The sequence below is a fragment of the Punica granatum genome, chromosome 4, assembly GCF_007655135.1.
Source record: "Punica granatum isolate Tunisia-2019 chromosome 4, ASM765513v2, whole genome shotgun sequence".
Taxonomy (NCBI): Eukaryota; Viridiplantae; Streptophyta; class Magnoliopsida; order Myrtales; family Lythraceae; genus Punica; species Punica granatum.
Window position 1 is genome coordinate 25,226,607 of NC_045130.1, and position 17,096 is coordinate 25,243,702.

A 17,096-nucleotide genomic window follows, 5' to 3' on the forward strand; every position below is an offset into this window, starting at 1 on the left:
GACATGAAATAATTGCTTGTTGCTTGCATAGATTATCGAAATTATGTCTAATTCGATTATTTTTTCTTTTTGATTTGTTTCATTTTAATCCTGCCGCAACTTCCCCTGGGCTGATCCCGAATCCTCCCATTGATTCTCCCTGAACTCCCTCTGGGCTCCATAACGGTAGGCAGACCAGACTCGACCCTAGTCTCCTCCTCTCTAATCGTCTCTCTCTCTCGCACCTTCTCAGTTCCGGCACAAACACAAACAGAGAGTAACCTCAGCATTTCCAACACCATTCCTAGCTTCTTCTTCCTTCCCTCGGTGACTCCTAGTGAAAAAAAAAGAACAACAGCAGCAACTATGAGCTTGAAAGATACGTTTGTAGAAGCACCTGATGTGATTCAGCTTCGAGCTCACACCCGCTGGGACCTTCTTCGACCAGCAGCTGCAAGCAGCTCGTGGGCTGTGCTGTTCCGCAACTCCTGTGCTAGGAAGTCGAGTCATTGGGACTTTAAAGTCGTGACCAAATTTCAATGGTGGTCTTGGAACTCATTTCATTAGCCTTATTCTCGATCTTGTTCATGGCTCGCATATTTGCTTTTGTCCCGCTTCTCCCGTGTTTGTTTCTTGTCTTGCATGTCTCACGAGAGGAGAAGAAAGGCGAGATATAAGAAGATATTTGGCCAATGCCGATGGAGCTCCAAGACGACGTGGAGACTCACCTAGGCTTAGGCTAAGTCCCGACTTGAAGGCCACCCCGGTCCGTGGTAGTCAAGGATCTTTCGAGCTAACTCATCCTGAGAATCTCTTGGGATCAGGTATAAATCTCCATCTTAGTAACATGCGATAGGTCTTTCGATGTTCGACGAGTGAATTCGATGAGCTTGACATGATTGTGTGCCCGTGATTTGTGTGTCTGGATGTTTTCTTGATAATTTAATTAAAATCTCATACGAATTCGGATTAATCATATAAACTCTGTTTAAAAATTGAATTTAATTTCAGGACAGTTGGAAATTAGAGTTTACCGGACGGTCAACTAATGGCTAATCCGACGACTCGAAATCCGTAGACTAAAGCATTCGGTAAGTTTTTAATTAACCTAAAATTCTACATACGGGATAATCGGGACGTTAAATTTGGCTAAATTAAATCACTTGATTTCTTTAATTGGATTGCACGAATTGATTAATAATTTGTAATCGCGTCGACAGTTCAAGAACTGTTAGTCATGCCCTTTTTAAATTTCACAATTTCAAAAGCACCGAGATACGTACAACGTAATCTTGATTTTCATACACACACATATTTACCGATTCAAGGGCATGATTACCGGTTCTTGTCCTGCCGTAATCCTAGCATAGGTTTGTTTTAGAATTGGTCAAAACATGGGAAAACAAATTAATCACAAACTCGGCTTAAATCAAACATGGGCAATAGTCAATTAGAGGGTTAGTTTTTTGGATTTTAGGTGAAAATACTTTTAATCTGTAAAAGCCATATTGTCACGATACAGAATAATCTAAAAACAACCCACACATTCGAGACTGGACTATGGATATCACGTCTCTCGGCTCCGCTAAAATAATGCCAAATGCTACATACCCTATCCATCATCATATTTTTTTGTTTTAGGGTAGGATTTGTATGCCAAGATATCCCAGATAATAATTGATTAACTCACGTAAATTCGACAATAACAAAATCTCATTGTTTGTTTATTTGCGCTTACTTGTTACATTTTTACACTTATTTGTTATGCGGGTCGAGCTCGATCCTTTAGGATACGATTCACTGGGTCCAATACCCATGACCTTCGATCACGGGGTCCAATGCCCCCATACACTGAGTGCGCATTTAATTTAATTTCCGGTCTTTTCCAAAATCATACGGTGAGCATGAGTGAAATAACGGCCAAACGCGAACCGACCGGGATTCAGTTATTGTAATTTATTTTTTATTTGAGAGGACAATGTAAGGGTTTTATGATGCATATTTATTCATGTAATAATCCCGGTCGGAGAGTGGACGGTTCAAGTGTCTATTCGAATTTACGGTGTCAAAACGCGTAAGATGAGCGGAACTTAAGTAAGCGGTAATTAAATAAAAAATGGTAAGCCTAGACAAGCTAGAGTACCGATAGGGCATGCGAGATATAGGCTCGCATGTAACAGAACTCCCGAATTCGGAACCTCGGGTTTCGCAGACCATATGCCTTAGCAATTAGGTATACCCCGTACCCCTAGACCCGGGCAACTCACCGGCCCTCGACCTTCGGGTCGTAAACAGGTAGTGGCGACTCCTTCTCACGTGCGTCCGTCGCGCGTCCCCGGGAAGGTGGACACTCCCAAGCCGCGTTACATTTAGGCGCGCGCATGCGTGCCCCGACTAGACGAAATTCCGGTGCGCACAGTAATAATAATAATAAGGGGTATTTACTTAAAATGGCCCATGGTTTGCCCGTTTTGTCAAATCTATTATATGTTTTTTTTGTCAAATCTATCCCATGGTTTACATTTTGCATCAAATCTATCCCGGCATTATCTTTTCCGTCGACATCTAACGGCCGTGCTGACGTGGCGCCTACGTGACAAGTGTGGCCCACTATCTCTCCACGTGCCACGTCAGCACGGCCTTTAGATGTCGACGGAAAAGATAACGCCGAGATAGATTTGATGCAAAAAGTAAATCATGTGATAGATTTGACAAAAAAAAGTATATGATAGATTTGACAAAACGGACAAACAATGGGCCATTTAAAAACCCCTAATAATAATAATAATAATAATAAATTATTATTATTATATAAATTACTTACTACAGTATCTTATGAACTTACCTGGGTAAAATCGTTAAGAATAAATTTTAGGGTGATTTAAATATCGTTATTAATTTAAACATTATGACGTGATTTAAATAAATTAATTATGAAAAATGAAAATAATAAAACTATAAAATGGAAAGAGGACGTGGGATCAAAGGCTATGATCACTAAAACTCAAAGCTCCAACTAAAGAGACTGTAGTGCAATGACGTACGCTCTCACATGATGCCAAGAGGTCAAAGATTCTATACTTCGGTGGGAATACCATGCCTCTTTATTAGATATTTTGGATTTTCATTTCATTATACTAGACTCATAGCCTTACTTGTAAAAAAACAAAAACTTAAAGCTACAATCCAAAAGAAAGAATAGAATAAATAAAGAAAAAAAACATTTTGCTTTGAAAATCAATTAGAGAAATGGAGAAGGAAATTTTCTTCGAAAATTTGACTTTATGTTTTGATAAGTAAACATTTTTCTTTATCATCTTCTATATTTTAGAAAAATTCGTCAAAAGTTTTGCTCTATACCCTTAACCTATTTTAAAGAAACAAACTATCACTCTAGCTACTTTCCGACCCCTTTTCCAACCAAGGTTAATTTATTATTAATTGGAGAATTTTCTCTTTAAAATTATTTCATTATTTGATAATTAAATATAATTTCCTAAGAACTTCTGATAGATAATACTTGTCAAGTTAAGAAGAGGTCTGTTTGAAACTCTCCTTTAACCTTATTTTCCCTCCAAAGGGCAAAAGACTCTCTTTTCTCAGTGATACTGATACTGTGGGTGTAAGTGAAATGAACTGTTTCACGAAATGATAGAGCTCAGCTCAATGAATGCTTGAGTGGAATTTGCCAGTCAAGTGAGCCGAGCTCGAACTCAACGGTACTCTCCTCGAGAAGAACGCGAGAATAATCCTTTGTTGTAACGAATTTTGAATTAATAAGAACCATAAAATTGAGATTAAAATGGTAAATTCCATAATCATAACTATCCTCTAACTCCTCACCCACTCTCTCTTCGACTACTTTTCTCTTCATTCTATCACTCAACTTTCTAACGTGGTCTAGCAGTTCTTGACTATGTAAATGTACTAGATTAATTCAGCCATGTGATGCATGGGTTTGAATTTCTAAAATAATTAATTTTCAATTATATTTATTTTCATTAGTTACATTGTTAAAAATTACACTAACTTATAATCATTAGATACGTATAAATCAAGAATATAATTATTTGTAATGAAATTTTCAAGTAATTGATGAGGATATAAACATATATTAACAGATTGTATTTAATAAATATATGAATAAAATAAAAGATAATATTGATGATAAAGAACAATACAAATAAATTAGAAATTAATGATATATGCTTTTTGTAATTAATATATGACCCTTAAATATTAATTTTGGTCTAGATAAATTCATTTTTAGTGGAAAAAGGTACTAAATTTCAAGTGTTTGCACATAATAAGGACATGTTCCTCTTAAAAGTCCTATAATCTAATTTATATTATTTTTGTACATATACCCCTTTACCTAATCATCTATAAATTTTATTTCTCATTTGAAAAAATGAAGAGAGAATTAAGTTTTAGATTATTATATTGTAAAATTCCTCTATGATGATACATAGCTAAGGGAGAGTTCCCTTCTTCATTGGAACTCTCCTTTAGCTTAATACTAGGAAAACGCCCTTTGTGATGCCACGGGTTAGAAATTTTTTTCACGAGTTTGTTGATTTGTTATAGTAGTTTGTTATAATCAATATCTAGTATAACTGAAATTTCAATATTTCTTTCACCGAAAAAAGTTCTCAATATTTCTAAAGTATCACGATCATCAATATAATAGACCTTAAGTAGTCTGCTAATTTTACGTAGATGAACTTTCTTATAGTAGGTTTGATATTTATTAAACACATATTGTGACCAAGACCAATATAATACCCAAACAAAAAAATTGTCTTAAATCAATATGTTAGCCTAGCATTGCATTTCACCATAAACATAAGGACATTTCTAATACCACAAATTAAAAAAGACTATTTAAATTGGTGATAAATTAAAATAGACTTTTCTTTTTTTATCAATGTGGATTAGTTTTAGGTGAGTCGACATTATTATCATATAGATCTCGTGTGTTAATATTGTGATTGAAGAAAATTCAAGAATGGAAGATTTTATCTGTTAGTGGGTTGTCCTCACTCGAATCTAGATTAGTTGGACCTAATGGACTTTCGAACTTCGAATATCAAGTGGTATGCCGTAGAATATCACAAATAAAAAAGATTACTTAAATTAGTTATGAACTGAAATAGACTTTTTTTTTTATCAACATGGGTTAGTTTTAGATGAGTGGCGCATGTTATTCTTAGGTAAGTGTCGGGTGCAAGTCTTATAATTGGAGAAAATTCACAACGAGGGAAGGTTTATCTCTTAGTAGGTCGACCTCGCTCGAATCTGGATTTGTTGGAGCTAGTGAGCTTCCAAATATTAGGTGATACATGCCAAAAAAATATTTATAAATGATAATAAGTGCGTAAGTTATCTACTATGTGTGGAAAGCTGAATCAAAGACATGCAAAATGGGTTGAATTCATAGAGATGTTTTGGTAAGTGATTCAGTACAAGCAAGAAAAGGAAAATGTGGCAGTTCATGCATTATCATTAAGGTATGTACTTATCTCTACACCAAATGCTAATTTCTAGGGTTTGAGCATCTTAAGGAGTTGTACATGCAAGATTCTGACTTTGGTGTTGTTTTTAGCGCATGTAAAAAGGGTATATTTAGTAAGTTCTATAAGCATGATGGGTTCTTGTTTAGGACGAATAAGTCATGCATACATAATTCTTCTATACGTGAATTGCTTGTGCTTGAGTAACATGGGGGTGGTCTTTTGAGTCATTTCGGGATAACTAAGACTTTAGATATTTTGAGAGAATATTTTTGTTAGTCAAATATGAAGAGACATGTGCAGAGAGTTTGTTCTAGATGTGTTGCATGTAAGAAGGTGAAGTCTACAGTCAAGCTTTGTGGATTGTACATGCCTTTACCTCTTCCTAGTGAACCTTAAACTGATATTTCTATGGATTTTATTTTGGGATTGCCTAGTTCTAGTAAAGATTGAGATTCTATTTTGTGGTGGTGGATCGATTTTCTAAGATGGGTGATTTTATTCCATGGCATAAAACTGATGATGCTATACTAATTGCTAACTTGTTTTTTACAGAGGTAGTGCGATTGCATGGAATACCTAGGAGCATAGTTAATGATCTGCATCTTGTGGGGAAAGTTGGGAATTAAATTGTTGTTTTCTACTATTTGTCTTCCCCAAACAGATGGACAAACCGAGGTGGTTAGCAGAACATTGTCCACTCTTTTTGGTACTGTTATAAAAAGGAATTGGAAGTCTTGGGAAGATTGCATATCATTTATTGAGCTTGCCTATAATCGTATTGTGCATTCTTCTACTAACTTTTCACCATTTCAGATTGTGTATGGTTTTCATTCATTAATACCTTTGGATCTGATTTGTTTGCTTATGAGTGAGAGTTCTTGTCTTGATGTAAAGAAAAAGGAAGATTTTGTGAAGAAGATCCATGAAGAGGCGAGACAACACATCTTGAAGAAGAATGAGCTATATGATGATAGTGCCAACAAAGGACGAAAGAAATTGACATTTGAACCCAGCGATTGGGTGTGGATTCATATGAGGAAGGAAAGGTTTTCGAACCGGCGGAAGTCGAAATTGAGTCAACGACGAATTTGCCCATTCTAAGTCTTGACCAAAATCAATGGTAATGCCTATAAGATAGACTTACCAGGTGAGTATAATGTTAATACAACTTTTAATGTTTATGATCTTTTTCCTATTGATGTAGGTTTCGATTCGAGAATGAATCCTTTTGAGGAAAGGGGGGATGACGAGGATCAGGTGCTTGATAATGATACTGATAGACAAGAGCATGGAAATTGGGCACATGAAGATAGAGTTGATGCATCGGAACTTGGAGACATGCATGTGCCAAGTGGACCAATCAAACGAGCAAAGGCAAGGTGGATCCAACAAGCTATGGAGAGCTTGATTGTTACTCATGGAGATATGGTCTTGGGCAATATGGACTTTTCGGGCCAAGAAGCATTAAACTTAGATGGGCCTAAAAAATGGTTTAGTTTACTAACTTGTCATAGTCGGTGGGCAAAGGAAGTCAAATTGAAGAAGACCCATAAGGAAGGCCGAGAGTGAGTTTGGAATAAAATCAATGCCGACTATTCTAGGTGGCTTATCTTTAATTTCTTTTTGACACTTTTAGTTTTCGAAAACTAAGGTTGGTTTATTTGTTAAGTTTGTTTCTTTGCAATTGTACCCAGGATTATATAAGGGGGCAGAGTAGTTGATTAGAAGGTCAGACTATTTTGGGTGACGTTTTCTTCTCTGTTCTTCATTAAACTCCTTCGAACGATCAAGTGTAATAGCTTGTGAGGTCGACACAATTTGATATTATTGGTTCTTGTTTCTTCATAAACAACGGGTTAATAATCTTTTCATTGAAATTATTAGTTCTTGTTTCTCTATAAATAACATGTCAATCCTTTATCTAAGTCTGAATTGGCGATCTGATTGACAGGTTTCAATCTTTCATAAGGTCCACATCTGGAATGGGTGCTCCCTCTAGGAGCTAATCTTGTCTTGAGCGACATATTGTCTACTAAAAGAAAAATGATTGTTTTGGAAAAAGAAAAAGAAAAAAGTTAAAAGAATGTGGGCTTGACAGATGTCCCACCTAAACAATAATTTTAGTTTATTACTATGATATAGAATAAAGATATAGATATAAATATAAACATAACGAGCAAATTGTCGAAATATATGTAATGTTTTTCACTAATAATTGTTTTGGAAGTTGAACGACCTATATAGATAGAGTGCTTCTAGCATGGGACATTAAATAATGTCATATGATGGGATACTAATCAAAACCATTAGATATTCCAATATGAAATCTTGATCATTAATAATTTACATATTTTTCTCCTCAAATTGTAGTCCTTTAACTATTCATTTGATGGATTTTGCCCATAATAATTTGTACTCGTCCCTCACTCATCCAACACATAGCCCAATCATACTGTCACATGTGTCCATACATGGGGCAAAATGTAATCGGGTAATGGGTGAAACATGAACCTAATTAATCGGATTAATATCGAACCACTAGTTTGGTTTTTTGTAAATCCGATTTGGTCTTATTTATTCAACCGATTTGTTTGATTTTTCATTGGTTCATTATATCGTTTTTAATTCCAATCACCACATTTAATCATTATCTAGCAATTGATACGCAGATTTCGACATTTCAATCATCAAATTGTTTTCGCAAACAACTGGTTTTCGCATTTCTTTGTACCTAGTTTAAAATTTTGTTCACCAGAAATGGAACTTCAACTCCCTCATCAATTTCGTGATGCTTTCAATATGAAAGAGTCCTTTACCAGACGTCCCGGCATTACTACGGGGAAATAGTTTCAATTACGATGTCCAATTCCTATCGACATGTTTTGCTTCACTTCGTCAAATCGCACCATGGCCCAAGGCATCCTGTAGTATTCTCGGAGAGTTCGTCAGAGGCCAATCATGTTGATCTTTCTCATTTTCTTTTGGCCTCCTATCATTTTTTCTTTTTTGCAACGATAATTTTTCTTATGTTATTCCATGATATTGAGGGATATTTTGCAATTTTTTCTAGCAAGTTGATATTTTCAAGGATATTTCGTTCATTAATCGAGTTAATTTTTCTTTCTACAACTGTTTTGTATTAGTGGTTCAAGCTAATTGTCTTGTCTACTAGAGCTCATTGGTGTTATAAATAGTTTTAGGAATATAAATTTCTTTAGGAAGGAAAATAAAAGCATCAGTGAAAAGTACTTTGATAAAAAATTAATAAGTTCATATATTTATATATTGGCCTAAGCCAATTCTTTAATTCGCTTAAGCAAATCTAACTAAATGGATAATGCGAGTAATTATTAAAGACTTCGAGCAATAACGATTTTGGTCGATTGAATGACTTGTCAAGGCCGACCTTCGTGATATATTCTTGTTTATATTCTCGGTTATTAATAAATGCAGCAATGATGACAACCATTTGATAGAAACTAATATTTGAAATATAGCTAACTTTTATTTTGTTTATTTATATTGGCACAATTGTCTGCCAGAGCTCATTTGTGCTATAAATAGTCTTAAAGATATAAATTTCGTCAGGAGGAAAAACAAAAGTATTAGTGAGGGGGACCCTAATGAAAAACTGATAAGTTTGTATATATTTATATAGGGAAAATTACACAAAAAAACCTAAGTTTTATAAAACATCACAGTTTTGTCATAAATTTTGTTTTGTAACAAAAAAATCACATGTTTTGAGAATCGTCTCAGATTTGACCTCTTGTTACCATTCTGTTAAGTTTGCCGTTTATTTGCCTACGTGGACTTCACCGGACCCACAAAATTTACACATAATCTGATCATATTCTCTTTTCTTTACAAAAATAATCTAAATTTTCAGAAAAGTCTCAGTTTTGCTCCAAATTTTTATTTGTAATTTTTAAAAATACATATTTTAAAAATTTCTCAGAAAATGGTCAATGAGAGGAGATGCTAGCCGAAGCCGACTTTAGGAGCAAAAACATATGGTTTTTTTCATTACAAACTAAATTTATGATGAAATTGAGACTTTTTTGAAGATTTAAATAATTTTATTTAACCTATCTTATTTGTTATTGATTTATGTCTGAATTTAACAGTCCACGTATGCAAAATTGATGGAATTTATAGCCGATGCCATTTTTGAGACAATTTTAAAAACTTATGGTTTGTTTTGTTACAAAATAAAATTTAGGATAAAACTAAAACGTTTTACAGAACTTAGGTTTTTTTTTTGTGTGTAATTTGCCCTATTTATATATTGGTCAATACTAATTCTATAATCCGCTAAAGCAAATATAAATAAAAGAATAACAAGAAGTAATTGTTAAAGAGTTCGAGCAATACTGATTTTGGTTGATTGAATGACTTGCTAAGGGCGACCTTCGTATTCTATTCCTGTTTATAGTCTCAGTTGTTGATGAATGTAGCAATGATGACAACCATATGATAGAAACAAATATTTGAAACAAAACTAACTTTTATTTTGTTTCTTTATATTGACTAAAGCTAATTGTCATGTCTGATAGAGCTTATTTGTGCTATAAATAGTCTTAGGAATATAAATTTCTTTAGGAAGAAAAAAAAAGCATCGTGAAGAGAACTTTAATGAAAAACTAATAAGTTCGTATATTTATATATGGCATAGGCTAATTTTGTAATCCATTTAAGCAAGTCTAACTAAATGGATAACAATGAGTTATTATACGGTTAGGAGTAAATGGCAATTAGAGGAATCATATTTTTCATTTTTTTTACCTATTTTCCTAAAATTAACTTACATTTTTAATTCCATAGTTTTAGGGATAGCAATCCCCATAAAAAAACTAACATTCAATATTGGGAAGTTGTTTCTTTCCTAGATTTTTTTTTCAGACAACTGAAAAGAAAAGACAATCGTTCGCTCACCGAAAGTCGTCATCGATAACGGCGTTCATCATCTTCAAAATATGTTGAGCCTTATTGTAAAAATCACATTTCCTTTCCACAATCTTGTTGTTGTTTCATAAATTTGCATTCCATTATGCTGTGTTCATCCAATTCTGATCTTTGTCAAACTGCACAATAAGACAACCACCAATGGTCGTCGTTAGATGTAGGAGCATGGCCATGCACAAATCGTAAATGAAACTTAATCATAAGTTGACTAAATTCATTCATTTGATTCACTTGATTATGTATTGTTTCATTCGGTTATAAATCTCCAAATGAAAACCTAAGTTTGTCTATCTATTCTCTAACAATAATGGCTGCCATGGCTGACGATGCTATTTGATAAGAATAACTAAATGTTTAAACCGAGTCTATGAATCAGACCAATAAATGCAAGTCGATTTAATTATGAACAACTTTGTGTTAAATCAGTTTTCTTAAAAAACTGTTCAGTTTAAAAAAGTCGGGTCATGTCGTGGTTCGGGTAGGAATAGTTAAACATGCGACACATCATCAATCAAACATATTTAATTATTTTGGAATATGACCCGATGATATTGTAATAAGATTGAAAAAACTGCGGGTTAAAATATAAATTTTAATACTTAAAGCGTGGAAAAAAAAAATCTCCCCATGGGACCTTATTTAGGGTCCCAAGTTAGAATTTTTCATATAGATATTGTACAAGTTGAAGGACCTACGTGTAATGATAATACTGTGCCTACATTTAGTTCTCTCTTGGAAGTTAAAGGATCAATTTGATGTTCAGTTGAAGTTTGAGGGCATGGTTGAAGTTTCAGTGCTTCCGGCGGTCGAGTCAGTCATAAACAGTCTCCATGTCCGGCCTCAGAGAGGGAGACGGAAGGAGAGCTGTTCTTCGTCGCCGTCGTCTTCTTCTTCCTGTGATCGAATCTCGCTCTTTGATTATTCGTTAATGGCGAAAGCCAGTCGTAATCTTCTGCAGACTGCACTCTCCATCTTCATCTGCCTTCTGCTCTCTTCTTCTATTCTGTCGCCGACGGTACTCGCCAAGTCCCGCCGTCCCATCTCCGTAAGACGGCTGTTCCCCCCCTTCAACCAACCCCCACCCATCCCCCCCCCCCCCCCCCCCCCCCCGGCTCTTCGATATCGACTCGTTTCTCATCTGATCTTCCTTTCTGCTTCTTTCCCTTTTCAAATTAGGATGATGAGATCAGGCAGAAGAAGAGCGAGTGCTATGCCGATATCGAGAGGTACACCTTTCAGCTTCCTACTTGCAACATTTGCTTTGGCTCTTACTGAACTATTAAGACAAACTTCAATTTTGCTGAAAATAAGTATTCGTGTTTCTGTCGACCTGTCTATTGCCTTGATGTTCGTACTCCTTTCCGAGCGAGATTCTGGGATCTCCTGTAAACTCCCATGATGTGGTAAAGGGAGGATATTAGGGGAAGCAGTGAGTGGAGATTCCCCTGCGGAGAGCCGGATGAGGGAAGACCCTCACGTCCGGTTCGGAGGGCGGGGATATCCTGACTCTACTACCATTATGCCTTTGCAATGTTACTCGGTTTAACTCTATTTGTGACTTTTTCTCGTATGTGGGACTCCCTATCTTCTTGAACATCGTGTTTTGATGTGTATCATGTGTTACGTGTTTCTGTTCAGTTGCCGACAGCTTGCCAATTCCTGGAATTGATTTATTCTTCTTTTGGGGTGGGGGATTTCATGAACCTAAGGCTGAGGTTGTGAAAGCTGTAAAGCATGGTTTTTTATGGGATACGGTAGCGTAGGGTGGACTGAGGTTACAAGATGGAAATTGGGGATAGAGCTAGATGTATACTATGATGAGGAAGAATCAGCTGCTGGAGAAAGCGGGTTAATGTAAAGAACGGAGGTGAGAGAATGATGAAGGAATGTTTCTAATATTTTTTGGATTAAGTAACAGTAAGCTTTTCATCATCTGGTGGGAAAGACTGATCATCACAGAGAACGGGGGCACTAACTCTGGGTCTTCGTCGATTGGGTAGATTTGGTTAGATCATTCTGTAGAACTCTGGTTCATTTCCTGCTGGTCTTCTTATAAGCCTTTAGCTATTTATGCTGACTTTTGGCTTTTTGTGCCTGTAACTTCATCTTCCTTAGAGTTACTTGGCTTATTACCCTTTCAGACTCTTTTTCACTCAAGCTACCTTGTTTCTTCCCCTTATTCCTGCATGTCTTCAGAGTCTTTTCTCTTTGCTTGCAATTATGTATACCAATCCAACTGTTACAATCAAACTGAGGTGGATCCATTTTTAGTTATAACCCCACGTACATCCCACACTTGCTTGTCATTTTGATGCTTCCCCCTATTGATACCACCTTCTTGCATGTTCCTATCTGTTTGTGCTTCATTTTTGCTTTTAGAATTAAGACGAGATTTCTGTGAGTCTTCCATATTCCCAGCTCTTTGTCGACTGTGAACCAGTTGGTTTCTCATCAAAGCAGAATCTGAATTGAAGCTTGACCGTTGTCTTTTCCCTTCGTACCAATTCAATTAGTACCATATCTTCCATTAAGGACTCCAGATTTCAATTCAATATTCTGAGGAACTTGGAGGCTGCTCATTATATTGTTAATTGGTCATTTGGTTATGTGGTTGACTGGTCGTATAAAAAGTATGACCATTACTATATTGTGAATATATGATGTACCTTTCAAAATTTTCGTAGTGATTGTTGATCACTACATGCTTGATCACATTTTTGAGGTGATATTAGATTTCATGATGGATATTATATTGTGAAATCTCTGTCCATGATAAATTTTTCCAGCTATTATACAGTTTACAAACAATTAAATCAGTATATCTTGGACAAGTGGTTATTATTATACCATATACTTAATGTCTGTCGTTTTAGCTTTGTTTCATATGTGTGGTGGTTGATGACACTGTTCTTTATATGAAATGAACTGTAGCATATCTATATGGTGGTAAAACTTCCTTCAGTGTATGGAATTATGGAGTATCTTAGGGTCCATCGATTTATGAGAAAACTCCACTCCTCATTTTTTGTCAATCCAGGCTTTTAAAATATATACAATAATGTTTTTTCTTTAAGAAATGGCCTCATCCGGTGTCTTTCTTCTGCAATCTCTCGCTCTTCTCCTTCCTGTCCTTCGCAATTTTTCTCTCTTCTCCTTTCTCTCACTCCTTTTCGACCACATCTGTCGCCTCTCAAGCACTTCAGCCCTTGCCTCCCTCCAGCCTCAAGTGGAGATGAGGGTGGAGCCTTCAGTTTTATTCAATTTATACAAAAATTGTTTTACTAATTTAGTATTGACAAACTAATTGCTATGTTAATAGTGGAGCTTTCATTTTTATTCAACTTTTACCATTCTCAGAATTCATCTTGTTTTTCACGTTTATGTTGATAAATCTGTGTTTTCTATCAACTCTTCATACTACTGAATGTTTTCACAGCGTTTCGTCATATCTCATTGGAAACATAGATCAGTGGCCAATTCCTAGTTAAATGTGTTTTCACATTCTAATCTGAAGATGAGTCTACTTTTAGATTGATTTAGATTTTTTGCTGAATACCTTTTCATAAATTTTATGGACTCTTTAAATAAGGTTAATAAAAGCAGAAGTCAACTTCTTTTTAGGATATTTAATTTATTGCCCAGAAGTGTGTTATTCTCCTTGCAGCACATGAACGTTTCAGTATTAAAAGATAATATGTCAATGCATTAGAGCAAGTTTTTGATCCTATGATTAGTAATACTAGTTGATTGAAGCCTGGATTCCCATCATTATGAAAAATGGAAGAAACAGTACTATATGATATTATAGGATTACGGTAGTTACTCAATGCCATCGCTGGTGATCAAACATGTTGCTGCTGGGACTAGATCAGTCAACATATTACATTAGTTGGATTTTCTCTTTGTTGGTATTTAAAAAATTTAAAAAGCAGCAACATAGATGAAGGTTTTGTCAACTGTCTCTTTTCTTTATTTTTCCCTCAATGCTACTCATATGTTTTTTAATATTAGTTGTCTTGCAATTGCTGCAGTGGTTTGTGGGGGTGGCAATGCAAGTCTTCTGTGATAGCAAAGGAGAATTGTGCTCTGAAATGCCTTTCTCCAACTTGTTATGAGCTTGTATATGAAAGTGATCCAGTAAGATGATTGACTTCATTTATATTGTGAATTTCCTTGCTATATCCTCTTTGATCTCCAATCATCAGCTTGGATGTGTTTCTAATTTAGCTTGAGGAAGGGGAGAAGGATTTTGTAAGAAGTCAGGAGTACAAGTACTGTATGCACAAGTAAGTTGAAGCTCAATCATTAATTTCTTGGTCTGTCATTTTCATATGTTGAATAAGCTCCAGCATTTTCTGTCGCAAAATTTATCCCGCTGACCTTTAATGATGCTTTGATCTTATGTTGAAGTTGACTGCTTTTAAATTGGATTGCTTCGACAAAAGCAGGGGAAGTGATCTGATATGTTCTTGAGGATTTAAGAGTTAACAATTGACAAATTGAACATAAACTTTCAGAATCCACAACTTGAGCAGTCAGTGAACTCGTAACCTTTTAAACTCAGGTCCATATGTAGGTAGTGCGAGGAATGATTATTTTCGTTTAAAACTGTTGTAGCAGAGAATTGATCCCCTGTAGTCGAAGCAATTTGTCAATTGCATGAAAAATTAGAGTAGATTATCTATGCTGGCAAAATTTTCCATTATAACCGGACCACTTGGAACAGAGATGATGTTGATTTGACTGTGGAGTTACTGGGCTAGATTTTCACTGAAGGGTTGATTCATGTCCACTAACTTGTATGACTCCTCTTTAGTTGCTCTGTTTGTACTATTAGATAGAAGTAGCTGAGATACACGGGCATCTAGGCGCTGATTTTGAGGTTTCCTTTAATATAAATTGTGAAATATCTCTTAATATTGTGAGAAATAAACTATAGAATCCAAAGTACAAAATCAGTTGGTAATCAAAAGATTATTCCTTCATTCTTACTGTAGAATATATATACGATGTCCATATATACATATTTCTTTTAGCACATCCATTAGCATTCACGCAGTGGAATAAACAAGAAAAGCGACTCAGTAAACTCTTGTGAGCACTCTTCGGGATGTTTCATCTCCTCGTTGACTTTTGTATTATTCTTGGTAGTCAAAGGGTGAATTGATGCTGTTTAATCTGGGTATGAAATTAAAGCCCCATTGTCTTGTTTTGCGTTAATGATATCTAGCCTGCACGAATGATGAACTTGACACGAGTACATCTGTAAAAGCTGCAATTTACATTGATAAAATAGGACTGGACTATGTTCACTGGAAGTTCATTGTACATCTGAAATTAGCTAGCTGGGACTTTGCAAATCTGTCCAACATACATGGCATATCCATGATCTTTATTTCAGCATATGTTAAAATGAAAAGTCTGAAGCTTTCCTCAGAGTTAGTGTGGGTAAAAGAATTTAAAGTAGAGAAATGTGAAGCAAAGGGTAAATAGAGCTGGAAAAACTAGGAAAAAGAGAAAGTATGCCTCTCAGGCGTAGCGACTTAACGATATAAACTTGCAATTTGAGCTCATGCTAGATTTGGAAAGTTGGACCGGCATGCCACACAGAGGAAATTCTCTTTAGTTTCATTATATTATCATCATTGTGCTTCATAGGTTCTGGAATTGCCATTCTGGGTGGAATAGCTATTCCTAGGTTTATTGAGAGTATTCACAAACTTGAGTTGCAGATTGTTTGCGTTTTGAGTTGATTTTGCATCATATCCAAACATGTGAGTCATTAATTCTCAGTTTTATTTTTGGGGAAACTTTTTCCTTATCGTAGGGTATCGTTGGGAGAGAGTCTGGAGGGCATCAGGGGATCCTTCGACTACTAGGGAGGAGTTGAGTATGTCGAGAACTCTAGACACCCTTTTTTCTACTGGGCCTGCTGCAACTGTCATACCCAACACCATCAAATCGAATCCAGAGGTCTTGAGGGAGAGGGACTGAACTTGTGAATGTCAAATCCCGAATTAAGTAATGCATATAGAATTATGGAAAATGCCACTGTAATGACCCTTGTCATTGAGGTTTTGTACCTTAGCTGTTTTATACAGAAATTGGATGAACACTATGGCCTTCGGTCAGTTATAGAGGCCGGATCTTCAGGTCAAAATGATTTTATATTTGAATGCCATGGCATTAGACACCTCTCGGCCACTGATAACGGGAGAGAGAAGAATAAATCCTACCAATGTAGCAAGACCTACAAAGCCACAGATCAGGGTCCTCCACAATTTGGAAGGAAGCACAAGGACGTTCTCGGCTCACCTTTGCAGCGACCACACGGCAGCTTGAAGCTGCAAGATTCAATCATGCCTGCTGATTGGTGGTCATTCCTGAAGACCCCGGCAAGCTGAAGGATAGCTCCAGATATGTTAGGTCCTTTTGACTGTCAGAAAAGCCGCCAGAGTGAGCTGGAGGCAGCTTATAGCCTAACTGGACTCGGTAGACTATCATGTACTTGTTATTCACAAGTTCAATCTACGGTGGCCATCAGCATCAAGAGCAAAACGATGTTGTGTCGAGCAAACATGATGGTTTGACACGTCTCATTAGCTGTTCGGCATTTCCATTTCTCTACAATGGCTT

At 35.9% G+C, this 17,096-nt stretch overlaps 1 protein-coding gene across 1 annotated transcript; it reads left to right on the plus strand.

Annotated features, from left to right (window-relative positions):
- The first annotated feature begins 11,145 nt into the window (after positions 1 to 11,145).
- Positions 11,146 to 16,655, plus strand: LOC116204658. The gene is made up of 5 exons (XM_031536844.1): positions 11,146 to 11,505; positions 11,637 to 11,686; positions 14,492 to 14,597; positions 14,688 to 14,746; positions 16,288 to 16,655. The coding sequence occupies exons 1-5, from the start codon at positions 11,161 to 11,163 to the stop codon at positions 16,337 to 16,339; spliced, it is 612 nt and encodes a 203-aa protein (XP_031392704.1). The 5' UTR covers positions 11,146 to 11,160; the 3' UTR covers positions 16,340 to 16,655.
- Positions 16,656 to 17,096: the final 441 nt, after the last annotated feature.

Coding starts and splice junctions, on each gene's coding strand:
- LOC116204658 (XM_031536844.1), top strand. CDS start 11,161: ATGATAATACTGTGCCTACATTTAGTTCTCTCTTGGAAGTTAAAGGAT. Junction 11,506..11,636: donor AGTCCCGCCGTCCCATCTCC/GTAAGACGGCTG, acceptor TTTTCAAATTAG/GATGATGAGATCAGGCAGAA. Junction 14,598..14,687: donor TTGTATATGAAAGTGATCCA/GTAAGATGATTG, acceptor TTTCTAATTTAG/CTTGAGGAAGGGGAGAAGGA.